Genomic DNA, 27517 nt, shown 5'->3' with positions numbered 1-27517 from the left:
GAAAATCCCCTGCCTTTATGCATTTTGGTGGAAGGCAAGGCCCCGCTGCTATTGCAAAAGCCAAAAGGCCGCTTTCTCAGGTGCCTGTGCAGTCAAAACGTGAGCATGTGACCTAGTGTGATCTACCACACACGACCAAACTGAACTCTGCAGTAGGAGCTAACGCAACCTGAAGAAGCAGGGAGAATGTCAACGCTATTTTGACATCATCGGCAGAGGTAATAACCTCCAGTCGCTGGGGTGGTCAGGACAGTGAGGTAAGAGACAGTGTCTGGAGCCGACACTCCTGGGGGCAGCAGGGTGCTCCGTGGCCGGTTCCGTGGCATGGTTCTGGCTCCAGTCTGCATCGTCAGCTTTACACCGTTCCCGCTGGTTTCTAAAGTCTTCCCAGCAGGTCCGTCAGCCACATGATATCCTCTCAATAAACTCGTCTGTTTAATTCAGCCAAAGAGAATTTCTGTTGCTGGCAAGAGAGAACTCGGACGGGTACGTTTATTCAGAGCAGCCAGGCCCTTTAATTCCTTTTGACACAACAAGGTGGTTTCTGACCGTCCCGTTGTCCGAGGCCTGCTCTAATTGCTGTGGAGGCAGATCTGCTCTGCACCTTCTGCTTGGAAGAATATTTGGTTTGAGAGAAAAAAAAAACTAAAGACTGTCGACGGAAACTAAAGATGGGATGTAGATAAATAGATAAAGAAAGATAAAGAAAAAATTTTAAAATGTGACTTAGTTCCGCTTTCTCTCAGTTGTTTGCCTTAGATGGTGACACTATTATAATCTCTTGTTCTTCCTGCTTCAAATGTCACTCACTCACTCCCAGAAAACAGAGTTGCTAAGCACTTACTATGTGCCAGACACTGGGCTAGGCACTGGAGAGGCACTTGCTCTGCTCTTGCACTCAGTCTCAGATGAAACCGCTTCCTCTGAATTCATGAACAGTCTCCTTTCTTACTGGTGTTTTCTTCTCAGTATCCTTTATTGACAGTTCCTTATCACTGTGACCCTTGATGGTGGAATGCCCCAGAGGTCAGTCCATAAAATTCCTTTCCATTTTCTGTGTTCATTCACTCATAGGCTGTTTTAGTTATTGACTGCATACAACAAACCAACCCTATGTTGGATGGCTTAAAACAACGACCATGTTATTATTTCGCACAATTCTTGGGTTGCAAATTCAGAAAAGGCATATCAGGGACAATGGCCCTTGGCGCCAGGTGATACTTGTGAGCCCGGAATATGCCACCCTCCCCCCTTCCCAAGATGGCTTCTCCCGTCATACATCTGGCACTTAGCTAGGCTGGCTGGGCAAATGGCTTGGCTGGGGTCCGATATGTAGAGCCCAACTCTACACTGTGTTCTAGGTTCTCCGTTCTCTTCCATGTCCTCCGTGGCTTCTCCCTCGCCACATGGCTTCTTCAGCAAGACAACTGGAATTCTAACACATCCTGGTCAGGACGCTCAAGAGTGCAAAAGAGAAGCTGTCAGGACCACAAATGGCAGTGTCACTTCCACCATGTTGCTCACTGGTTAGAGCAACCAAAAGCCCTACCTAGATTGAGGGGTAAGGATTGCACAAGGGGGTGAGTATACAAAGACATGGTTCATTGAGGACCACCAATGTAACAATTACCACACTTGGTGATCCCATACAATCCCCTTGTCAAACAATATCTACAACCCAGACAACTTCCAAATGTCTACCCTGGATCTCTTTCCTAAATTCTAGACTCATGCATCCAACTGCCTTGTGACATGTTCGTTTGCACATACAAGGTGCATGTCAACTTTAACCCATTTAAATCGGAGCCACGTCTTCCCCACTCGGCTCCTCCTGCACTCGGCTCCTCCTGCACTCTGCCCCATCCTTCCTCACAGCAGCTCCACTATCATAGCTGTTCAAGTCCAAATCCTTGGGGGTCATCCCTGACTCCTCTTCATCTGTCAAATCCCACATCAAATGCTATCAGCTCAGCCTTGAAAATATATCCTGAATTCCACTACGTGCCTCAAATATCTGTGTGTTCCTCCTTCACCTCCTTCAGGTTTTTTACATAAATACCCCTCACCTTCTCGCGAGGTGCCCCGATCACCCCCATTTACAGCTGTATGTGCCTGTACACGTGCACATGTATTTTATCTCACAGGAAGCAGAAAAATGTTCCATTGCTCCAGGAGAGTTTAATCTGGAAATCAGAATACTGATGGAGAGCTACAGTTTTTGAGAACAGATGTGGCTTAAAATCATGCAAATTAAAGCATTCCTCAGAGACTTAGAAATCAAAATGTATGAGGCAGAGAAACCAAAGAATGAGGTAAATTGTGTGGCAGGGAGCAAAGAAAGAACATAACTTTCAGCTGCCAGTCCCATACTGAACATCACACACACCTCAGACCATCATATAAAACTCTGAAGATGGGTCTTCATCCCAACACTGGCCATCAAGGTGAGAGAGGATAACAAGCATCTGGGCACAGAAGTCTTGTCTTTACCCTTTTAACTTAACTGAGTGATTTCACTTTAAATTCTCTAAGCATTATTTTTCCTCTTCGATAAAAACTGGGTAACAAACAAAACTGGGCAACAATAATATATGCCTTCTGTACCTCAAAGGGCTAAAGATGGAATCTGATGGAATAATGTATATGAGAGATGGCTTTGTAGAATAAAAGTACTATAAAAATAGGGGCATCTGGGTGGCTCAGTAGGTTAAGTGTCTGCCTTCAGCTCAGGTCATGATCCCAGAGTCCAGGGATGGAGTCTGAAATCAGGTCCCCGAGAGTCGAGTCCCTGGGTCGAGCCCTGCATCCAGGTCCCTGCTCAGCAGGGAGTCTGCTTCTCCCTTTGCCCCTCACCCCGCTTGTGCTCTCTTTCTCAAATAAGTAAAATCTTTTTTAAAAAAAAACTTACATGAATTTTGGTGATTCATAAATCACTTTGTGATTTAAAAAAACTGTTTTTTTCATATGTAATATAGATTTTTTACATATTTTTTCATATGTAATATAGATTTTTTTTCATATGTAATATAGATTTTTTTTTACATAATGTTGCACATTAGTTTGACTATTTTACTAGTTTGCCCCACAGCAGAAGAAATGAGTGCTCCAGTGAATATCACGACAAGCTATAAGATTGTTGTTTTTCTTCTTATACATAATAATTAAATGTGCAATGAAGAGTTCTGCTACACATACTTTGATCTCATGTAATAAAAACCAGAACAGGATAGTTATGTGCTTTAATAGTAATATATATTTACATAATCACATGTTTTAAATTTTTCAGCATGATGTTAAATAGGTTAATGTGGCACTAATTTGTCTTTGGCCAAAAAAGGAAAGAAAAGGGGAAAAAAAACTAAATTGTTTAACTTTCTTTTAAGTAGAAAAAAACTATTAGCACTTTCACTATTTTCTATAGTATCTCTCTGCCAACACTCAAACCCATGTAGGAAAAAAGGCAGCTATAACAATGCCTTTTTTATATATCTGTGAAACCAGATATATTTTTCAAGCTAACTGACTCATTCCTTGGTTAAAAATGCTCCTTCACATTGGACAACAATGGCAGGAAGACAGGACTGAAAACAGGAGTAAACTGAGCAGCATGTTTTCCAGCAGGTCCCCAACCTTGCAGCTCACAGATTATAACTACACACTTTGAAAGTGTGTAAGAATCTAAATTTCAGACATTTTAGGAGCTTTCCACAGTACTTCAGAGACAGTGTATACTAGCAGTATCCTATTATCCACTGAAGAGTCTTAATAATGACCTCCAAAGTCATTGAACTCTTCCAGTGCTCTTCCACATCACTAACTGTTCATCACTTATTTCATGATTCTGGTCCTCCCAAGGCTTTTGTGTAACCTGCAATGTCATCCATGGGATTAACACAAAGCAGCTGGACTTCAAGTTCTCTTTTAAAGCAAAGATCAGAAATGTATTTATGCAGTATGTATATGATCATAAAGAAGAATGTTACTATATGTTAGCTATCAAAATTTAAATTAAAAAATAATAAAATAAATAAATAAGAGTGTTTCACTTGGTGGAACTCAAATTACATAGGAACGTTAAAAAAGGCCTCGAACACTTAACTAAAATCCAAAGAAAAAAATCCAATAGTACCTAGTGAATCTTAAGTTATTTTACTTTTCTTTCATACCTAGGGTTTCAATGGGCACCGTGTATGGATTTTTCTTACACTTTTATTTTACTTTATTTATTTTTAAAGATTTTATTTATTTGAGAGAGAGAAAGCAGGAACAGGGGGAGAGGGAGGCAGAGGAAGAAGCCGACTCCCCACCAAGCAGGGAGCCCGATGCGGGGCTTGATCCCAGGACCCTGGGATCACAACCTGAGCTGAAGGCAGACGCTTAACCCACTGAGCCACCCAGGTGCTCCTGTCTTACACTTTTTAACTTACTCATTCCCCTTCCTCAAAAAAAGGGTACTATTAATTACATGGAACTATAAAATCAACCTTTTTTAGAAAACAACTTTGATGTTAACAATTTTGAAATGTGGCAATATAATCACTAAGTTTAGGAAACTGCACATTAAAGTGTTTGATATATTTCAGGGCTTGCTAAACAACAAGGTCCTGTGTGTGTGTGTGTGTGTGTGTGTGTGTAAGTAGAACCCAGTGATATACAGGGGGCAATACTGTAATTATAAGTTTGCTTTATGGAAACTTAAAAACATTTCATAATTAAAATAAAATCTTAAATGATGAGGCTTTTGACCAGTCCACAACACTTGTTTAAAGAACAAAGCAGTTTAACCGTATTCAGGATTTAACTGCACTCAGGATCTTAAGAGCAGATAAGGGAGGGTGGTGGAAAAAAAGAAGAAAATTTCCTTTTCCTCTTTCTTCTGACCAAAAGCTCAATCTAACTACAGTTGTAAAAATAAGCGGGAGATACAACATTACAATTGGGAACCAGAGTAAAATGGGTCTGGAAAAGTACCTAATCTCCCTAATCCTTAGTTTTCTTTTCCTGTGTAAAGTGACATTCATAGTTCCAGGAGGTTGTTGAGAACATCAAAAATGGTAATGCATGTAAAGCCCCCAGCAGAATGCTCAGCATAAAAAAATAAATAAATTTTAGTTACTGATTTCTAGTATTGTGGTCATACTTTCACCTCCTTTTCTGATCCACCACTCATCATGCCAAGCTCACAGTGCCCTCTGGTTTCCTACCGTATGTCCCTCACCTACATCTGCTCTAACTCCCAAGATATTTATTTCATGCTTTGAAATTATTATTGCCTTTCCATCACTATGAAACATACAAGAAAAAAGCAGAATTTATTTCTGCTAGATACTAGGAGGAAAGCAATCTGATTAACCCATTAAAATATGTAGGAGCCTTTTAATCTTCCTCAGGGTATCAGCAGATGTACAAACAACAAGCAATGAAAAGGCAGTATAAAAAAAATAAAAATTTTAGGAAATATTCTGGGGAGTTATTTTTATACTGGGCAAGTGCCACATGGTCACACTAACACTGCCGAGAAGCCCACACCTCCCCAGCTCTAACTCGGAAGACTCTTGTAAGCCTTTTCTACAGCCTGGAACTCTTCCCCACCCCCTACCCCAACTCTGATTTCAGAGATCCATTCAAACATTTTACTTAAACAAAACCCAAACTTTAGTTGTAGCAACAAAAAGTACTCCACCAGAGAGAGCAAAAGGGCAGGAGATGAAAGGAACAGAAAAAGACAAGCGTTAGACGGAAAAGAGGAAGGCAGGAACAATGGGGAGCTGAGGAAATAAAGACAGAGCGGGGGACCCAAGGAGAGGCAAGGCAGGGCAGTCCTAAACCATGCATGATGCGAGCGTGCCTCATTCTCAAAGAGAGAACAGGTTAAGCTACGTCTTGACTCCCTCAGAGAAGTTGGGAATAAAACGTTGCATGAAAAGTACTGCTGATGTCCACACTATTACGTGGCTGATTGACCTGGGATGGCTCCACAAGAACTGCGACCAGGGGAAATTTCACTCACACAAAGAAGAGTGATTGTTTAACAGTCAGTCTTAATCAGTTAGCAAATATTATAGGACATGTTTAAAAGTCAGTCTCAATCAGTTAGCAAATATTTCAGGACAGTGAATTTCCTTCATGTGGCCACTTCCACAGAATATAAAATCATCAAATGATTTTAGCCTCACAAATATATTTAGTTTTCTTTTAAGACTTGACGGACATATTTTCATATTAATTTCTGTTAGGTTCTCTATTAACGTTACTGATTTTAGAGGCCAAACTGTTTTTCTTTCTAGCTTAATCATCAAATTTTGGAGGGGGGAATAAGTACATTTTTGAAATCTTTTTTTTCTACAAAACATAAAAGTTCGTCAAGTATACTAAGAAAAATCTAGACTTAATTGCAATATTGCAACTAGACCTACTGGAAAATATGAAACAAAAATCCCAATTCTAAGTCAACTGAATACATTATTGACTCCAAAATCACCGATTAAACAAAAGAAATTATATTTGCATTGATGTGCGAATCTGCATCCATTCTTGGTAGCATGTAATATATTCAACTGCTCAGCTCTAGCTGTCCTTGTAGCCACATTACCATATTATTCAAATGTATCTATCATTTATATGTAAATAGAGAAGATAAATGGCTTCTTCATAAGACAACAATTTTCAAATGATAAACAGACGCAGGCAGACATTAGCAAGATAAAAATGTTGCAAATATGCATTCTATTATATATTTAAAAAAAAAGCATGGAACCTATTTCAAATTTTTTAAAAAAGTAGTGTGGTAATTTACAAAATGGGATCCTAATACATTCACAATACCAATAGCTACTCTCCTCAATAAAAGTCTCCACCAATGTCATTTGTATTTTATAAATTACATGTTCTCAGATCCATCTGTGAAAATTGGGATGTTAATTATCATGGTTACATCTCATGATTCCACAGTTAAAGGCTGAAGTGGTGCTACATAAATACCATATGTTTTTCTAAGAGAAGCGGAGAAAGATTAATTATGAGTTCAAGTCCAAGTCTTCTAGCAGTAATACTCTCAACACAGTAAGATCATTACATTGTGTGCTATGCAAATTGGAAGTTTTAATTAATAGCTGAAATACGAACTGAGGGAGAAAACTGTGAAGTCTAAATTGTAAGTATCGGGCTTTCCTCCACCCACCCAAAAAGGAAAAAAAAAATCTTAGTAAGAATGCTTCTGAGAAACCAAGTTCTAAGTCCAAAGGGAAAAGAACTTCCTTTGATGGAGTGATCACTGTCATGCTGTTTAATCCTATTTGATAAACCTAAAAATTACAGCATATCCAGGGACAAATAGATTATTAATGGATAATATATCTGATGAAAATTCAGTTTAACATTTTTCTGGATTCTTCAAAATTATACAAACTTACTAGATAAAATACTTTGCTACAGCAACTTAAATAAGAAACTCCATCCATCATAATACTATAAGAATTTTATTTATGTTTATAAAATCTGAATTCTTATTTTACTCACCACATATTCAAACACAAGTGTCAGCGTCTCCTTGGTGTGGATGATGTCGTGAAGCAGCACTATGTTAGCATGTTTTAGTCCTTTTAAGAGAGAAGCTGTAAAACAAAGCAGACAAAGAGACAATGGATAATAATCAACTGATATGTTTCATTATCGTTTTGTAGATGAGATATTTCTTTTCCCATTTTCCAAGCCAATAACTATTCAGAATCAAGGGTAGTGGAAGAGAGTTTTCATTTAGATGAAGCCCCCCCCCCAATTATTTCACCTGTTATTTGCTGTTAAACTCTAGTTTGATTCCATTATGACCAGAGGACATACTTGGTATGATTTCAATTGTTTTAAATCTGTTAAGGTTTGTTTCATTACCAGAATGTGTTTTATCTTGGTATACGTGCCATACGTATGGAATATATATTCTGCTGAAATTGGGTGGAGAGTTCTATAAACGCCAATTAGATTTTGTTGGTTGATGATGTCGCTGAGTTCTTCTCTGTACTTGCCGGCTTTCTGAAAAATGGTTCTATCAGTGACCAAGAGAGGGTTGTTGACATCCCCAGCTGTAACTGGGGATTTGTCAACTTCATTTGAATTCCACCAGTTTTTGCTTTATGTGTTTTGCTTTGTGTGTGATGTTTACTGTATATACATTTAGGATTCCTACAGTTTGTTGTGTACAGTTTTCTTTAATTTTGTGGTTGTTTTTTAAAATGCATTTATTTTATATTTTCTGAATTTTTACAGCAGTTTTATACAGATGTGCTTGTTCTAGTCTTACTCATTCAAGGGACTGTGTTCTTAGTTTGAGAGTCCTCTCTTACATCAGTTCTTCTCTCCTCTATACATAGAGGTATTATGGATGGTGCTGGTGGGAGAAAGGGAGAGAGTTTGGGGTGTTCTGTTTCTTTTTCATTTCTACAGGATCCTTAATTTCTCCCTATTCTTTCCTTTTTTACTTTCACTGCCAAATTCAAGGGGTACGATCCTTTCCCTAAATATCTGAATCTCTCCTCCAGACAGCAGTTTCCAATCCTATTAGCTTTCAATCTTTTCGGTAGTCAGTGCTGTGAATCTCATGGAGTCCCGGTTTTCTCTTTCTGAAGTGATTCTGTCTGGGCTTCATCTAAGTCCTCCATACCCTTCTACTCTTTTACACAGTCTCTTAAATCTGTCCGAAGCTTCCCTTGCACCACTCTGCAACCATAGGCTTGTGGCATCTCCTAATGCTTTTAAAGATGTGGGTCACATGTGCTTTTATTTGCTCTCCAAAAGTCATAAAATAACCTAGGTACTGGCACTGGTGGCCCTGGACAAATTCTTGATACCCAGTAATACTGCAAAACCACCCACATCTTTACAAAAAGATTTATAACACCAAGCATGAATCCTAATGTAAACCTTGGGTTTTGGGTGACAGTGATGGTCAGTGTAGGTTCATCACTTGTAAGGAATGTACGCTGGTGAGAGATGTTGATAGTAGGGGAGGCTTAGGGGCAGGGCTGGGGAGGAAGTAGGTGATGGTAGGCAGGGAATATATGAGAACTTGCCACTCAATTTTGCTGTGAGCCTAAAACTGCATTAAAAAATAAAGTCTACTAAAAAAGTAAAAATAAAGAAATGCACCCATGTTTTAACATACTTAAAAAAAAAAGCAAATCTAGATTATTTAATATTTTACTCAAATACAATGATATTACATATATCATATATCCTATTTTAGATAGGTAATCATCACGCAAGATGGGCTGCACTGGGCATTCCCCAGAAAGGCAGAGAGAAAGCATATAGATAAATTCTAGTATGAGCTCAAAGAATGTGAGCAGTTGTTTTAGTAGAGCTATTGTTATTGCTAAAATTTTATTTATTTATTTGACAGAGAGAGACACAGCTAGAGAGGGAACACAAGCAGGAGGAGTGGGAGAGGGAGAAGCAGGCTTCCTGCGGAGCAGGGAGCCCGATGCGGGGCTCGATCCCAGGACCCTGGGGTCATGACCTGAGCTGAAGGGAGACGCTTAACGACTGAGCCACCCAGGCGCCCCATTACTTCTATGAATTTCTGTAGACTTCTGCAGGCAAAACTGTTTCGGGACCATATACTATGTTCCTTAATTGCAAGACAAACTTTAATAAACATATATTTGGTCCAAAGAAGTTCATCCAGAAAGAGAACTAATTTGTGTAGCTGGTTCCAACACTGGAAGACAACAAGAAGCGTGTTCTCCCTGAAACTCAATCAGCAACAGTGTATGTAGTCCAAGGCCAGACAAGTCCAGGCTACATAGTGAGGCCTCCTCTCCCGTCTCACACAGATCTGCCATGGGCAAGTTAAGTTTTATATACTAAAAACCTTATAGCAAAAATATCTACAAGTTTATTTTACTGGAGCTCTGTAAATTAGCACACATGGGAAAATAATTACAACAATAAAATCACAGAACACGAACTATGAAGGAACAACCATCATATAGACTTATGATAGACTTTCGTCTCATTAATTCCAATAATTTATAATCCTCCTTCTTTTAACTATTCAACTGGCCCATCAGCCTTAAACAATTAAAACTTTATTAAATAGCTAGCTTTCAGATATTAATCTGGGGACCAACTTCACATTTGCTCATTTTAGAAAGGACACTTGGTCTGCACTGAACTTTCAAGGCAGACTCATCCTCAGAGTTCAATATTTCAAACCACAACAGGGTATTTGAAAATGATGACCAGGTATGGGACTTCACACCCACCAGGTACAGAACGCAGACAGGTGAAATGAATCGAGGGCCTAAAGGATCCCATGTTGTATGAAAGCTCCCTGGCTTTGTGAGGCAAGTTTGGAAATATATTATACAACAGGATTTGTAACCTTGTCCAATTTCATTTTTCAAGTTACCGCCTTAGCCTGTCAAATTCAGTAAGGATCTATCCTTATCAGCAACAACCCCAAAAAGGTACTGAAGCTTCCACTAAATTAAGAATCCCGGGCCCTGAGGATCTTTTGCCTTGGGATTTTTTTTTTAACTTCCCCCCTCCCAATCTCTGCCCCATTACTGCCTTTTTTCTCTCGCCACTTACACCTAAATTGTTGCTCATTTCTCAAAATAATGTCTTCACACTCATCATTTCCCATGGCATTTTTCCTACAATTTCAGGAAAATTGAATTTCTGCCATCATTCATCTTGGGGAAAAAACAGTTTGTTCCTGACAGTGACAAATATTATAGAAAAAAGTCATGTCATTGCTTTATATATTTTTGACCATTTCTACACGAAGACTCAAAGTCTCCACATTTCTTTCTTGTAAGTCTCAATTACTACAGATTTTCGATTTCTAAATACATTTATATACACTTTTAAAGTAGACTATCAGTTAAATAGGTACCCATATCTGTATTTGGAAAGCAAACCTTCTTTCTTTTGAGCTTCACATCATAAATTTGCATTTGAAAAAGGACAGAGCCACTAATTTCATAGCTGATGGCAGACAAAAGGCATGGAAGGTCAGAAAACCCCCGTGATCTCTATCAACATCCAGGAAGGTGCCAGACCTGACTAGTTATGAGGCTGCCAAGGCAGCAACCACTGCTCCCAGAGAGTTGCCAGAAACTGTAATTCCTGCTGTTACCACGGCAAGTGAGTCTCCTGGGCTGCCAAGTCAGACCAGCGATTAGCACCTACAAGTTCTAAAGCCAGTATGTCTCCCTTTTCAAGACAAACACTGTCAAAATAATTCTCCATGTAATCCTAATAATATCACGGATATAACACATGTTATTTTCTCATCGTTTACTGACAAACAAATCCTGTAACATTAGCGTTAGTAATTCCAGCATGCTTGGTTCCTCACTTGGTTTCTCCACGAATTTTAAGTAAACATATGGCAACATTTTAAATTCATTTCACCACTGAGGTTTGAAAAATTTTCAACTGTATGTGATACAAAAGACTTGTAATTTTAGGGTTGGGGGTAAAATTCTAACAATGGTTTCAAAACTGTGATGTTGAAACAATACAAAAACAGAAAAACACTGTTGCGCTTAAAGATAATTATGCCTCTGACAAAGTCCCAGAAGGACAGAAGGACACAGGGAACCTCCCTTCGTTTGGTAGCAGGATTCAGATATCCGCTTCTCTGCCAAATTGAAACTTCCAACCTCCCACTTTGAGAATAAACATCTTCTATTTCCACTCCCACTTGGAAGGGATAAGTTTCACCTAAACTCCAATTTCATCATGATTAAATAAATTCTGAGTCAACAGAAGAGTTCAGAGTATGTTCATTTATTTTAAATATTTTATTTATTTATTTGCGCGCGCGCGAGAGAGAGAGAGAGAAAGAAAGAGAGAGAGAGAAGAGAGAGAGCACGCAGGAGTGGGGGAAGGAGCAGAGGGAGAGGGAGAAGGAGAGACTCTCAAGCAGACTCCCCACTGAGCGTGGAGCCCAATACGGGGCTGGATCTGATGACCCTGAGATCATGACCTGAGCTGAAGTTGGAGGCTTAACCAAGAGCCACCCAGGCGCCCCCAGAGTATGTTCATTTTATCAGTTACAAGCAATGTTAATAGAGAAAGAAAGGACAAAACCCTTCTTTAATATATCAGTTTTCTAAGTCATTAGATGATAATCCTTCTAGGAAAGGAGAGACCACAAACAAACACAACTTATCCTTGCTCACTCCCTCGTTAGCCTCTGGAAAGAAGTAGTGCATTCATATATTCCTCTCTCTTTTTTTAAAATGTCCTCTTTTCCTGAGGGGTAGACTGGAGAGGCTGCTACCTGACATTTCTAGAAGACAAACATCACTACTCATTAAACCCAAGGAGCCAACCATACCTCAAGCTACAACTTACAATAGACATGAACTTTTTCTTTAAGCCCACAGCTAGATAGTTCTAAGGCTGCTGAAATTCACTTTATACTAGAAATAATAAAACTGCTTACTTTCAATGAGAAGTTACTTGCCAGTTCATTCTGAATATTTTCATAGCTAAAGTATTTTGAACGGGAAAATCTCAGGGGTAAAGAGCAAAAAAAAAAAAAAAAAGCCAAAGACCAACAAAAAACCAAAAAACCAAAAACCAATACATGCAGAGAAAAGACAAGATTGCTTGTTTAACTGTGTCTGTGAGGACTAGGCGGTCTAGACAGAAAAATGAACAGATACACAGCTCCTAGGTTAACCTATACACAGTTCTGCAAGGTATGGCTGCCTGGTTCAGCTACATACCAGGAGAAAGGCTATGGTTCTACTTAGTTCCAGACCCTTCCCTTAATGATATCTAATATGATAAACAAACACATACACACGCACATACCCATAAGCTAACAAATGAAAAAGTGCAAGAATCAGGTTAAAAAATGGAACTGTATCTTTGACTCCATGTTTTTTGCTTTTTATACCTTGTATGCACACACATACAGAGAGTCAACTCAGGGTTACGGGAAAAAGAGGTCATGGATCACCCAAAACACAAAGCCAAAATGTGATATCATATAAACTTAATTAAGCTAAAATCACATGTAGGATTTGGAGACATGTTTCTTGACCACCAGGTATCATCCAAACGTGGAAAGATAATACAACACATTAGGAATACTTTATAAATATCACATAAATCGCTTTCTATCCAACAACAACAACAACAAAAAAGTCTACTGCTTTTACTCGCTCCAGAGCTAAGTTTTTCTATTTGCGGATAGACAGAAATTCAATCCCACTGCCTATTCCTCCTGCTTTGCTCCACTCCTAATATCCCGAAGGTCGCAAACCTGAAATGTGGTACTGGAAATTACAGACCCGACCATTCCCCTTGCCATCAATACCTGTTTATCCCCCAACCCACTACTGGCAAAGGGCAGTCTGCGGGGGGCTACCTCCACATTGCAGGCTCACAGGACTATAGCAAATGCTTACTAAACACTTTAAAGAACAAATTCCTCTCATAGTATAGCTGAACTACATAAAACTGACAATATTTGACATTTTTGACCTACCAACACAGCAATTTCACACGGTTCAACCTAATAGAGTTTACCTGGCTCAAAGCAATTTTAACTTTATCACAAATGCATTGTTACTGTTATCACTGCTAACATTCAAACCGATTAATCTGCCGCCAAAGGGCCAAGACCCAACACTGCATAGGAAAAAAAAAAAAAAAGGAGGAATCTGCTTATCAGACTATGGTTACAGCTGAGGGGAGGAATACAGAAACAATTTAATTTTCTACATGTACTTTCTATATCATTTGAATTGTTGATGATACAGGGATATTCCTTTTATACTACAAAAGAGGTCTTGAAAAGTTCTTTGTTAAAAGTGGGTTGGCTAAAGCAAACTGAAATAGCACTAAAAAGGCATACAGATGCTTAACTACACAATTAATATGCAACTACAACACATCTACAATAATGAATCATTATAACTGCAATGTGATCCTTCACTACTAATCCTGGCCTCATTACTAACCCCTCCTCGCTAGGCTATTGGTGCAGATGCTTACATTATAAGGGGCTCTTTTCCTACTCTGGAACACTGCAGGCCCCTATCAGCCTCTAATTTGCTCCCACATCAGGCATTAATCCAAAATGCTGAAACTGTTTCTTGTCTAAATAGTTACTTTCCTGCATTAAGATTAATGTACTCACTGAAAAAGATTCCTAGTTTGATTGTCTCCAACTACTTCCAGATGAACCTGTAAATGACCCACCAGCTGCCTTTCCATACTGTAGCTGATCCTGTTCCCATGTGCCACTAGAAAGATCCACGCATGCATGTAGGTAGGATGGGAAAGCAGATGGGTGGTTTTCTCTAATGTAAACACCTTGCTAGTAACTTCTGCAGAAAAAATCTTGCTAAGTGACAGGGTTGGAAATAGTAGCACTTATGCTCCAGGTACTTTTCAACGTAGGAGCTGAGGGTTTCTGGAAGAACTACTTTACACTTTATTACATGTGGCTTATATGTATAGTCAGTAAGAATACTACAAAGTATGCAATAAAAAAAGATGTGTGGTTTGGCACCAAGCCCCTTATGTCTTCTGGTTAAGAAGAATAAACATTGGTAGCATAATAGCCATCACTGTTTAACTAGATGTAACTCAACCTCAATCCTTACATGAAAATATGTGAATAGCTATTATTGTATTTCACAAAAATAAACAGAAGTGTAAAGTCAGAAAATATTTTCTTTGCCATGCTTTCAAGTTCCAGTACATAGGGGCCTGCACATAGGACACTCAACTTTGCAAGACACCATTCAAATGGTATAGCGCAGTCAGATTCCTCCACAAAGCAACGTAATTTTGCAGCTTATTTCCAGACACAGAAAACTCTACCACCCTTTGTCAGGAATTAGACTGTTCATATCACCACAGCCACAGGCCCGCCAGGAGGTGTTTCTTGAAGCATGGTCTTTCAATGATCCAATCCACACCAACGGCTATCAATGCAAATTCATTAGACTCTATCCCAAACCTACCAAATCCAAAATGATGGGGATGGGACCTAAGAATAATCCAAGTAATTTTTATTTAATATCTACTGTGTGCCAATCACTAGGCAACGGGAGAAACACAGACAAAACTCCTGTCCCTATGAAACTGGCATCCGATATTTTGACCAAGCCTTCTATTCAATGCTTATGCATCCTAAAGCTTAAAAATCATTGTGTTATCCTAGTTTTGATATGGAGAAATGGGTAGCATGACTGTGGGCTGTGTATGTGTGTGCATGTATTTATGCACTTACATTACAATCTATTCACTGTTCCACAAGCAAATCAAAAGAAACAGCAAGACAATCAATCAGTTTGTTTACCTAGTATCCATTACCCTCTCTCTCCCCCACCCCCTCTGTCTCCCTCTCTCTCACATACGTGAGCGCACACACACACACACACACACACACACACCTGCTGAGACAGATGCCACTGAAAGATTAAAAGTCTTGGGCTTGAAGGAAGAGAGAAGTCTTTATTCTGAAAATCTGATGGTATTTTGAAAAATGTGTGCATTTTTTCCTCTTCAGTTAAAAAAGAAAAAAGTCAGGTCATAAAGCTTTTTCATATAAATCCAATGTTGATAAGGTCATCATTATATGGACTTTTCAATCCCATAATTTTTGAAATCTGTGAAGGAATAAGATTTTATGTAAAATGCTGGCAATAAGCCCTGTATTGGAACCAGTGCTTTGATTAACAAATACAATCAGCAGGTCTGGAGATACTATAAACAGATCATGAGCACAGAAGGAAGAAGGGAAAGACTACAAAAAATGAAGATGAATTTTGGTTGGGGTTAATTCTTACCCTTGAATATCCCCTAAATTGAAATGTCAAATATACTACTACTGCATGTGACTTAATAACACAGTCAAAGCTATAAAAATTTCAAATTACAGCTTAATTCAGTGGAAAGTGCACAGGCCCACAGCACTGGTTAACCTTCAGGAGGGCAATGACCTTCTACTTTCCCATGACAAAACTCAGTAAACTGTCCCTAGGCCTGTACAAGGCCTTGAAATCCTCCATGCCACCTCTAATCAGCGGTGGCCCCGGTGGGGACCCAAGTTCACCTCAGCCCTGCTGAGTGAGCTCTGCCACTGACAGGAAGGTCACTAATACTCTGCCTCCCAATTTGCTCCCCTCCCTCCAGGGCTTCCTTTCTCTCTGGGCTCAGTGATGCTCAGTAATGACAGAGAGCCGGCCCGCTCTAGCCCCACTTCAACGTTCAGGGCTTGTAAATGTTATTTAATGTCAGAGAGGAATTAAGGGTTCGGTCAGGGATTGCCTTCCGATCATAGGCAGGCAGGACTGGCAAGCCCCCGTCTCTAAGTGCTCTCATTTCTCGTCTCTCCTTCTGGTTCCGGCAGCATTTGAAGGAGATTTTTTTTCTGTATTTGGAAATATACAAAAAGCAAGACAGGAAAACATACCTATAAAGGATAGAGTGATATCTCAAGTGTTCAGCATTCAGAAGTATATGATGATAAAAAAATAAAACTATTGATGCCAAGTTAACACGAGTAAACTGTTACTGAATGAATTTGGGGAGCGGCTCTTCCCAGCCTTTTCTGAACGTGAGGACTGCCTAAATCCCTACACTAGAGAAGCCACTTCAGTACAAAAACGATAAGAATGGCTTTTAAAAATCTTAATAGAGTCTCATATTATCTTCTTTAAAGTCACTATCTCGTTGTGCAAAACCGGCAATGTCTTAGAAGTGGTAGATTCCACGCAAGGTACGATACACTTGCATAAGATCAAGCATTTCTCTAGAGTGATAACTGTGGGAGTAAAGTTAAAGATAAGTAAACTGTGTATTATAAGATTTATGTTTCTAAATTAGCAGGGTGACTTTCGAGTGTCGTGGTAGTTAAAAAAAGTTGCCATTGGAGAAAATGACCAAGGGGAAGAAAAACAGGATTCTCGACTATGGTCTCAAGTTTTACACCTCCGACCCCCCGCAGAGGAATCTGATGGTACATTGACCTCGGCAGCAAACTGTTTGACTCCTGACACCTGAGCCTGCTCAAGTGTGACTGCGGAGGGGCCTTTCTTAGCGTCTCTCCAAGGTACGCTTGTGCCTGGTACTGAAAATAGTTTCTGCTCATAGCACCTGCCTTTCCATATAAGAAGGCAGCTCCTGAACACACAGTAAGCATGCACTGTCATTAGCATCACCATCGGATTCTCAGATGTGTTCCAACTCCTACTGACCCACATTTCCCTAATAAAACTTCCTCTTGCTACATAAACATTGTACACACACAAATACATACATATGTATGTCAAATCTTAGTGCATTAAATACATCTATGATTTGACTTAAGCACAAGGTGACTGGCCCATCGTGCGCGTGAGAATGAGTGTCACCTTCCACCGTGTATAATACAACCCTTCCTTTGAAAACTGAGGAAACCAAAATATACGGAAGTTTGGCCCTAAGTCTCAGCTCCCGGCCTCCTGCCTCCTGATACAGTGCAATTCTATGTCTGTGATCAAAATCGGCATCGTCTGCTTCTCTCATGGGCTTGATTTTCTTGTCTTCTTCCCTAGTGCTTTGCTGTGGTTGTGGTTTCTCTTTATCTTCGTAGTTACCCAGGTGCTGGGGGCAAAAGATGCTGAAGTAGAGAAGACCAGAGGCCATGGGAGCTACCTGTGGGGCTGCTCACTCGCAGTCACACCACCAGGACAAAAAAGGTCTAAAAAGACAGCAGTAAGGAGAGAGCTAAAGGGGAAATTGCGATTCAAACTGTCTTTTAAAAACTGTCCAACTGGGGCGCCTGGGCAACTCAGTCGCTAAGCGTCTGCCTTCGGCTCAGGTCATGATCCCAGGGTCCTGGGTTCCAGCCCCACATCTGGCTCCCTGCTCAGCGGGAAGCCTGCTTCTCCCTCTCCCGCTCCCCCTGCTTGTGTTCCCTCTCTCGCTGTGTCTCTCTCTGTCAAATAAATAAATAAAAATCTTTTAAAAAAATGTCCAGCTGATTGAGGCTCTTCTCTTCTTTAACCCTTTCAAGGGCTGCCTGACAGGACTCACGGGACCCGCACAACAGGGCTCCTGAGGGAGCTCTCCCAACTCTCCCCCACACTCTGAACTCCAGCCATGTGGCATGCAGGCACAGCTCAGGCCACCAGGGTGCTCCTCCCTCTGCCCTGCCGTCTCCCACAGCCTTGGGGCCCTCCTTCGTACTGGGTATTCAGATCTTTACTTGGCTATCATTTCCTCTGGAAGTCTCTGCGGACCTCCAGGGCTCAGGTTAGGGGCATTTCCGATGAGTACGTCCACACTGTGAGGTGTTCTTCCCGGTGTTATAATTACCTGATTCCCTATTTCCACCTGTCTGTATCCCCCATCACTCATTATTTGCTCTTCCTCCAGCTGTGCTCATGGCACACAATTCAGGGCTGAGTTTAGAGAAGATGCCTGTTAAGTGCTGATTAAATAATGCATGCATAAACATGAAAAACAAAATCCTTAAATGATCTTCCATAACTTGCCACTGGCGGCACAGTTCCTACTATTGCACTCTGCTGTTGGTTGGTTATCCTCTTATAATGTGTTTAGTTCAGCCGGATATGTTGATCAAAATAAATGCATTCTTATTGTGTAATAACTGACAAACACACTGAGGCTAGAGATTCCACTGAATTTTAAAAAGCAAAGAAGCATCCTATAGGATGTCATTTGGGAGTTTCCCTTTCATAAGCAGATGAAATGCTGTATACTCTTGCTATAACTAAGAAGTCATTATTTTATTTCCACTCACATTTCAGATTATGGAAGAGATGGTGAAAGTTATTTGAAATTGTTTCAAAAAGCTCATGTTAGAAACTGGTATTACATCCTAACATTCTGCCCAGAAGGAGATAAGCTCATAAACAATAGGGCAACATCAATGAGAAAAGAAGAGTAGAGTTCTAAACCATACGTGGGTGGGGTCACAACAGAGTGAAAGCCAACCCACAAACTTGGTTTGTTTGGCTTCTGCCATGTTTTAGAAATTTATTAAGTATTTAAGAACTGGAGGATCTCACATAAAATGCATTACACTTTGGCTTTTCTAGAAAAACCAAATGTGGATAAAAGTTGTATGTCCAGAGCTACACAACCTGCCCCTTATATAAGATATCACTGCTATGCTTCCCCACCTCCTTGTCCCCCCAAGACTGGCAGAGACTCTTAGAGCCTGACACTGACTGGACCTTGAAGTCTGTGATCTCTGAATCAATATTTGTGCGTCATGTATAAAAGTCCATTACCTTGACTGTATAAGCTAAAGTAAAACTTATGAGGAAACTGGAAGCAGCCAATCCAAAGTGAGTTTTATGAGTCCCAGAAACCACACAGCTAAGAAAGGCGATCAGAAGGAGAATGAGCAACACGTTACTACAGCAAGATCGCAATTCCTACCAAAGAAGAACAGGCAGGAATGAAATTATACCCAGTTCAAGTTGCTCAGCTCAAAGCCCCACCGAGGCCCACTAGGTAGAACAGGAGCCCCTTAGGACTTTTAGCACAGGGCTTTTTTTTTTTTCCCCATGTCATTTTGAATACAGATTCATTGACTGACAGATCTAAACAGGCCTTGGAGGACATTCAGTCCAACTGATGGACTTTTTTAGATAAGAACATTGTAGCCCCAGAGAGATTGTCAAAAGTCATACAATTTGGTACATCACTTCTCCTTTCTAGCCCGCTTTTTCTCCAATTCATTCTCAGAGATCTAGGGAAAATGTCAGGTAGGCATTAAACATCTGATATTTACATCCTAGGAAAATGAGAAATAAAGAATCAAAATGGACTGATTCACGGTCGCAACAGCAAGCTTATGGCGAAGCTGCGCCAAGAGCCAGGTCTCTGATTTCCAAGCCACTGTGCCAGGCTTCTACCCAGAAAACTGAAGAGTTTAAAGTCTGAGAGAACTACAGGCATCGCTTGTGATGGCCTGACATTCCCCAATACACCAACAAAGGACTCAGTGGTGAGGAAAGCAATCATCTGTGAGGAAACCCAAACATGAAACTCAGGGCAAATCCAAATAATATTTAACACTGGCAAGGATTTAAGGAAATTCATACACTCATACCCTATTTGAGGCCAGATGTTACTGAGGTGGGAGAGGAGACTGGTCAACATCTATTAAAAATTAAAATACTTTCCAGGGCACCTCAGTGGCGCAGTCAGTTGAGCGTCGGCCTCTTGGTTTCAGCTTAGGTAGTGATCTCAGAATCCCGGGACCAAGCCCCATGTTGGGCTCCACACTCGGTGAAAATTCTGCTTGGGATTCTCTCTCCCTGTCCCTTGCCCCTCCTGCTCATGAGCACATGCTCTCTCTTTCTGTCTCTCAAATAAATAAATAAATCATTAAAAAATTAAAATACTTCCCGTAGGCCTTAAACCAGCATTTCTCCTGGAAGTTCATAGACAGATGTAGAAATAAGCAAAGAGACATTAATAAGAATGTTCTCTTCATGTTCTTAATAGTGAAATTTTGAAATATTCTTAACTGTCCTAAATTCACTGTGTTCTGGTTAAAAAATATATGGCACATTCATATAACAAAAAAATTGTGTATCTATTAAAAAGAACAATACTTCTATAAGTATTAACAACAAAACATGTCTAAGATATATTTAGTTGGGGTGGGAGAGGGAGAAAGGGACATCAAGTTGAAAGCAGTATGTATTTAAAAGGGAAGTGGGAGGGGATGGTAATGCTCCAGAAGCTCCGAACAGACAGCCCTATGCTGAATGACACTGGGCTCAGGAAATAAAGTGTGGATGGAGTGGTAGTTCACTTTTTTTCTTATACTCACTATAAGAGAGTTTAATTTTTTTTTACTTAGATCATCTATTATTTAATATTATAAATGTAGCTAATAAAAAATTAATGAAAAAAATTTCAAAATTCTTTTGTTCTCTACAGGTATCTATTTAACCAAATAATTATTCATTCATTCAGCTAACATTTATTATACACCTATGATCTGTTTGCAATTGTCTAACCTTGGAAGATGTAGAAAGGTACTGCAAGTGCTAAAAGACTTTTAAGGTTTTACTCTTCTAGCAATATAAGCTAAAATCATACTATGCTTAGGTTAGCTATGGAGTAGACAAGCATCCAAGAACAACTCCATATTGCTTGGTATGAACTGCCGAGAGAAATGTTCTGATGAGTACAATTACCAGCCCTGCTTCCCCAAATAAGATAAAGGAATGGAACCAAAAATAAATAAGTTTCCTCTCCTCCCCCGAATCTTCTGCTGGAGTCTTGGAAGGGAAGAAATAAAATTCTGCTTGCCCTCCCCTCGTTCATATATAACAGGTTAGGGGAAATGGACCAAACAGAAAGTGAACTGCTCTCTGACAAGGGTAAGGGGAAATGACAGGGCAACAGTCTATAGAGAGGCTGAGCCCCAATGTGAGACTGTGGGGTGCCATTTTGGTTATTTAGATGATGCTTATTTCTTTTCCCATGAATCTCCTCATAAAATCAAGGCAAGTGATTGACCCATAACCAGGTAATGACTGATCACACCCACGGCTGGCCATTCCTCTCCTCTGTCTTGACTAGAGTTAACCCTACTCTGCCATGGTAGACTGGATAACTCATGTGTTTGTATTTTTTTCCTCTTTTCCTGCTACTTCAACAAATAAATATATTTCTTTGACCCAATTTAGGACCTGGGGTACTGCTCAATTTGATGGAAATATGCAGATGAGCTACTTCCAGCAAACTGAGATGCTCTCCTGTAAACATTCCTGGAGCGGATACAGAGAATGCTCAGCAACAGCACAGACTGTGGCACCTCAAAGAAGCATCTTACCTGGATCCTCATGTTGAGCAAAACGTCTACACTCAAGTCAGTGAGAAAGGACACACAAATAACTTTACTCTCACAGATCTATGTAAGTGCCGTAGAGAAGAACAGCTGAATGATTGAAATAAGGCAATGAAGAAGAAAAAGAAAGAACTTCTAACTGGAGAAAAGTGGGGAGGAAACTGGAAAAAAGCCCGGGTGGCTTAGTTGTTAAGCGTCTGCCTTCAGCTCAGGTCATGATCCCAGTGCGTCAGGCTCCCTGCTCTGCGGGAAGCCTGCTTCTCCCTCTCCCACTCCTCCTGCTTGTGTTCCCTCTCTCGTTGTCTCTCTCTCTCTCTCTCTCTCCGTCAAATAAATAAATAGATCTTTAATATATATATATATATATACACACATATATATAAAAAGAAAAGTGTGGAATCTTGTAATAGGGGTGTCATATAAATTGCTCTAAAAAAACCATGGATGTGCTATAAGGAGATAGAACATTCGAAGCTCAAGAAACTTGAGTGTGGGAAAAGAACAAGAGTCATGAATGAATAAATATTATGTAGTTTATTTTGACTAAAAAAACAAATGTCTAAAGGGAAGTAATGGGGACAAAGTTTGAGACAAAGGTTGGGCCCCACTGTCAGGTTCTTTTGGAGTTTAATTACATTGTATACAAAAAAGAGGGGAGGGCTGAACAGGACCTGAATTTCCAGAAGGTTCATCCAGCAGGAATAGAACAGACTGCTGTCCAAAAGGAGGGAGTCCTTTCATATATGACTAACTACCTGAATATACTATTCTAGTGACAACTTGACAGAACAGCTGGTAATGGATAGAAACAAGATTACTAACTGCTATCCTTCAGTGACATAATAGTGTCACCAGGGGGGAAAACAATTCTCATTTTATTTTTTCAGAAAAACTCATATAAGTATTATAATAACTGAAATGAAAATGTACGTGTCTAATAAAAGGTTAGCATTGAGTAGTGTCTGTTACTTGTCATATAAATAATATCATTTACTATAACAAGTCTTATGAGAAGGTTTGTTAAGAATGTATTATTCAAATGAAGGACACCAGAAAAGGAAGCTAGCAAAAACAATCTCCCCTTGCCTACACATTGTACATCTGAAATGGGACATTTTATTTCCCACTCGTTTTAAAGAAACTAGCACTTCATTTTGAAGAAAAAAAATGGATGACAAAAGGGATTCAAATAAGGAACTTACTCAACTTTCTGATGGAAATTTCTCCTAGAAAATCATGTTTCCATTTAGTGATTTTAAAAGATGAAGAGTAAAACAAAACCTTTATAAAACAAGTGGTATGAAAACAAAAATGTCCAAAAATGGTTAGCCAGATTTACGTAATTTCTATCATTTCAATACCTTCAAAAATACAGATGTTACTTTAAAGCTCAGAGAAATATGTAATGCAACATTTGCTTATAAAACGTCAAAAACATCCATTCATTCAATAAATGTTTACTGAGTGACTACTATGTGTGAGGCACTGTGCTGGAGAAAACAGTGAACAAAGACAAAAATAAGCAAAAATACCACTCTATCATGCTTCTATTCTTGTGAGGAGAGACAACCAAAACAAACAAGAAAGAAACAAAGAAACAAAGAAGGAAGTGGGGGTGGGGCAAGGAGGTATAAAATATGTAGTTGTTACAGTATGATAAGTAGTAAAAAGAAAAATAAAGGACTCCATGCTGGAGGTTCCTCTCTTTCCTTGCTGGACAGGAACAAGGAAGCATTTAGCCACAGGCTGCCACCGTGGAACTGATGGGAGGCATACCATTTTAGAACAAAGCCAACACTAAGGAGGGGATTCCTCAGTCATTGAGGAAGCAGGGAGTACCACACAGCATCTGGAGCCTGACATTTCTAATTGCGTGAGATAATATATTTTTCCCTTTCACTTAAACCATTTGAGTGAAAGTGGTCTGTGAGTTGCAACAGAAAAATCCTGATGTATAAACAGCACTGATACTTTCTTATCTATCATTTGTTGACTTCAGAGGGGGTTGAGATCACATAAACTGTGAATCTGGAGCTTAGAAATGAAAGCTGATCATTCCTACCATCTTTTTTGGGAAAAATTGTGCAAACAGACTATCAATGTACACCAGAAAATACAGAATTTTCTATCTAGAAGTTCTGAGAGGATAATTTCGCTTCATCCTTCATTTTTTAAAAAGATTTTATTTATTTGAGAGGGAGAAAGAAGGAGTGCACACAAGCCAGGGGGAGGAGCTGAGCGAGACGGAGAAGCAGAGGGAGAGCCCAATGTGGGGCTCAAACCCAGGACCCAGAGATCGTGACCTGAGCTGAAGGCAGATGCCCAACAGACTGAGACATCCAGGCGCCCCTACTTCATATTTCATTTTCAAGGAGAGACTAAAACCCAGCACAGAAATTTGGAAGCTCCATTTCCTAACCTTAACTCCTAAACCCACTGCTCTTTCACCATCTTTTTAGATGAAAACAGTGCTGGCTGAGAGGGAGTTTTCAGGTCATCTAGACCAAATTCCCTGTTTTGCAGATTAAAGCTTGAGATGCTGGGAAGTTAACCCCCTTGGCCAAGGTCAGGATTTACTGAAAGCAGATTTTGAACTCGTCTCTCCTCACTCCCAATCCTGACTACACTTCCACAGGATGATTCTCTTGAGGCCCCAATATTAATTGTCTATGCAGTTAGTGATTAAAATGCTTTTTAAAGTTTTTAAAATCTTTCTTGCTGAACTTGTAGACCCTGTTACTGCTCTGTTGCTCTGTTATATACCTGTTGCTAAGGGTACTCCAAGGAGCAATGGGAATTTTTTAAAAAAATTTTTAAATTTTTAAAGTACATTTTAAACTACAAAACCACAATCATAACTTGGTGGTTCTGTGAAAATAGAATGGAAATGCTTACCTTTTCCTTAACCAACTAAGCCACCCACGCACCCCAAATCACTACTTTTAAAATTGAAATTCACATCTCTTCGTGTGTGATAAATATACATAACTTACATGAAACTGCAAGTATGTACTTTTTGAAGGAATAAAGGACTAAGACTAATGACTCACTGGCCAACACACTAGAGCTGAAAGAGAAATAGCATTATTTGATGCCAATTTTTGGTTTATATCAAATTCCTATAACCTCTAATCAAAAATCAGTAGATGTCATTCTTAGTGAAGAAGATGTGAATTTAAGGAGCTATTACAATTTCCCCCATCTACTTAAAACAAGCAAACTCAACAATTAACAGCAGAACACTCCTTACAATACAATAATAATACCTTGGTCCCAATAAAACCAAGTGGGAAAATCACAATCACTTTGCAAATCTTTCCAATAAAAGCAACATTAGCAATAAGGCTGTCTGGTATTCCCATGAAAAAGATGCACTATAGCTCAGCAAATGCCATGACACCCCTTATCTAGGAGGATCGCACCTTCAGCACAACTCAGCCAGTATCAGAAGGATTAGCAAGGTTTACAAAGTAGGATTCCAGGTCCTAACCATTATCTTCCGGTTAGATGACTGCGCGGTGCTAGCCACCTGTTAACTATGATACCAATTTTTACAACAAAGTGCCAAATGTGTGTGTGCATGCGCGTGCACACACACGTACAGATGCACTTAGATGTGTGTGTTTAACCACCAGACTGTGATCAACACACTCTGGTTCTTCCGAGAGAAAGACGTCTCTCGTCTCAAAAGCCATTTCTAGCAGCTGCTTTCTCCAATCTGTGCTACTTGTTTCTAATCCCCTTCCTTGCTGTCTTCATCTTCCTAAAGCTGTATTACCAAATTATTTCCTGGCACAAACTCCCACTGCCTTCTTTTGCACAGCTCACTATTAAGTGAACATGTCTCACCTTAATCTGGCTTCTTTCAAACCCTTCACAAATCCTTCATATGAGTCGTACATTGCACTAAATACTCGTGAGGATCGCGAGATAAGAACAAAGAAAATGAAGTCATAGGCCTAACGTTATTGCCAAAATGTCAAATGATAGTTTCATAGGATCAAAATGGCATCTTGAGGGAGAAGACAAAATCGGAGGTAAAATCTGGATGGTACATAACTAAGAATCATCACTAAAAGTCAAAAGAACGTAGGGTCATGTAGATCTGAATTTTAGGCTCTGGTCTCTGCTAGCTTGTGACCTTGCTCAGGTTCTTCCTCATCTATAACATGAAGATTTTTTTTTTAAAGATTTTATTTATTTACTTATTTGAGAGCGAGAATGAGAGAGAGAGAGAGCATGAGAGGGGGGAGGGTCAAAGGGAGAAGCAGACTCTCTGCCGAGCAGGGAGCCCGATGCGGGACTCGATCCCGGGACTCTGGGATCATGACCTGAGCCGAAGGCAGTCGCTTAACCAACTGAGCCACCCAGGTGCCGTAACATGAAGATGTTAATATCTGTATCACGGTGGTACAACAAGGCTACCTGAGGACACAGGAGACACCTAGTGTAGTGCCCAGTACAGGGCGGGCACTCCATAGAAATCAGTTTCCTTCTTTCCACAGCAAGTGTCTGGACCTACCAGGTATTTAAGAAGTACCCTGTTTTAACCACATCTTCTAATTCTGCCACCTCCCTTAGCTTCTCTGGGGAAAGCCAATAACTGGGTATGTACAATGCAAACACCATCACTCAGCTGACAACTATATATGCAAGTGCTGCCGTAGGTGATGTTTCCTAACAGAGATCACTGGGCAACATGTTCGGTTACTCTCAAAAATCTAACAATATTCTGGGGCACCCGGGTGGCTCAGTTGGTTAAGCTTTTGATTCTTGATTTTGCCTCAGGTCGTGATCTCAGGGTTGTGGGATCCAGCCTCATGTTGGGCTCCCACACTGAGTGGGAAGTCTGCTGGAGATTCTCTCTCTCTCTCTCTCTCTCTCTCTCTGCCCCTCTGCCCCCCCCCATGCATGCCTGCTCTCTCTCTAAAATAAACAAATAAATCTTTTAAAAATATCTAACAATAGTCCACATCACTTTTATTGTTAAATCATTGACCTTATTTTTTAGAGCAGTTTTAGGTTTATAGAAAAATTGAGCAGAGTCAAAGGGTTCCCATATACTCCTTCTTCTCCCCTGAGTTGCCCCAGTTTCTCCTATTAACACCTCATATTATTGGTGTGTTACATTTGTTACAACTGATAAGTTGCTATGAACCGTGATTATTAAAGTCCATAGATCACATTCACTCTTTGTGCTGTATATTTTATGGGTTCCGTCAAATGTGTCCACTATTACATTATCACACAGAATAGTTTCACTACTCTAAAAATCCCATGACTTATTTTTTTAAATAGGAATAATGTGTTTTACTGTGATGATGAAAGTAAATTATATTCATTACCAAAAAAAATTTTTTAACAATTTCAAAAGGTAAAAGGCAAAAAGATCTATCATAATCCAGGTGGTAGATAACCACAACTTGTTGCCTTTCCTCCTTTTTTTCCATACATATGCCACCATATAAGTATGTAGTTGTGTGTGTGTGTGTGTGTGTGTGTGTATCTACTGTCTTGTATCTTCTCTTTATTCACTCGCATTTTCATTCAAACAGACATAGTGTCAATGAAAAAGTAAAGGAAAACCCCTCAGAATTTCTATAAATGCAGTATTGATTAAACCTCTCAATGGAGTCCAGCTGTAGCCCTTCAGTAGATGAG

General features: G+C 39.7%; 1 protein-coding gene across 6 annotated transcripts in view; it reads right to left on the bottom strand.

The window, feature by feature from the left end:
• The window catches only part of CDK14 (cyclin dependent kinase 14), a 542651-nt gene that overhangs the window by 306932 nt on the left and 208202 nt on the right, over positions 1-27517 (bottom strand). For all 6 annotated transcript variants that reach the window (XR_012380203.1, XM_025872847.2, XM_073898783.1 and 3 more), the window contains one exon: positions 7519-7613. Coding sequence is in view for 5 of the 6 variants with exons in the window: in XM_025872847.2 (XP_025728632.1) it covers positions 7519-7613 (95 nt within the window). In the remaining variant the exon portion in view is untranslated. The remainder of the gene's footprint in view (positions 1-7518; positions 7614-27517) is intronic.

Source organism: Callorhinus ursinus, unplaced genomic scaffold (genome assembly GCF_003265705.2).
Source record: "Callorhinus ursinus isolate GAN/ISIS: 27379988/994484 unplaced genomic scaffold, GSC_fseal_2.0 scaffold12, whole genome shotgun sequence".
In the NCBI taxonomy this organism is placed as follows: domain Eukaryota; kingdom Metazoa; phylum Chordata; class Mammalia; order Carnivora; family Otariidae; genus Callorhinus; species Callorhinus ursinus.
This window is presented reverse-complemented; position numbering and strand designations above follow the sequence as displayed.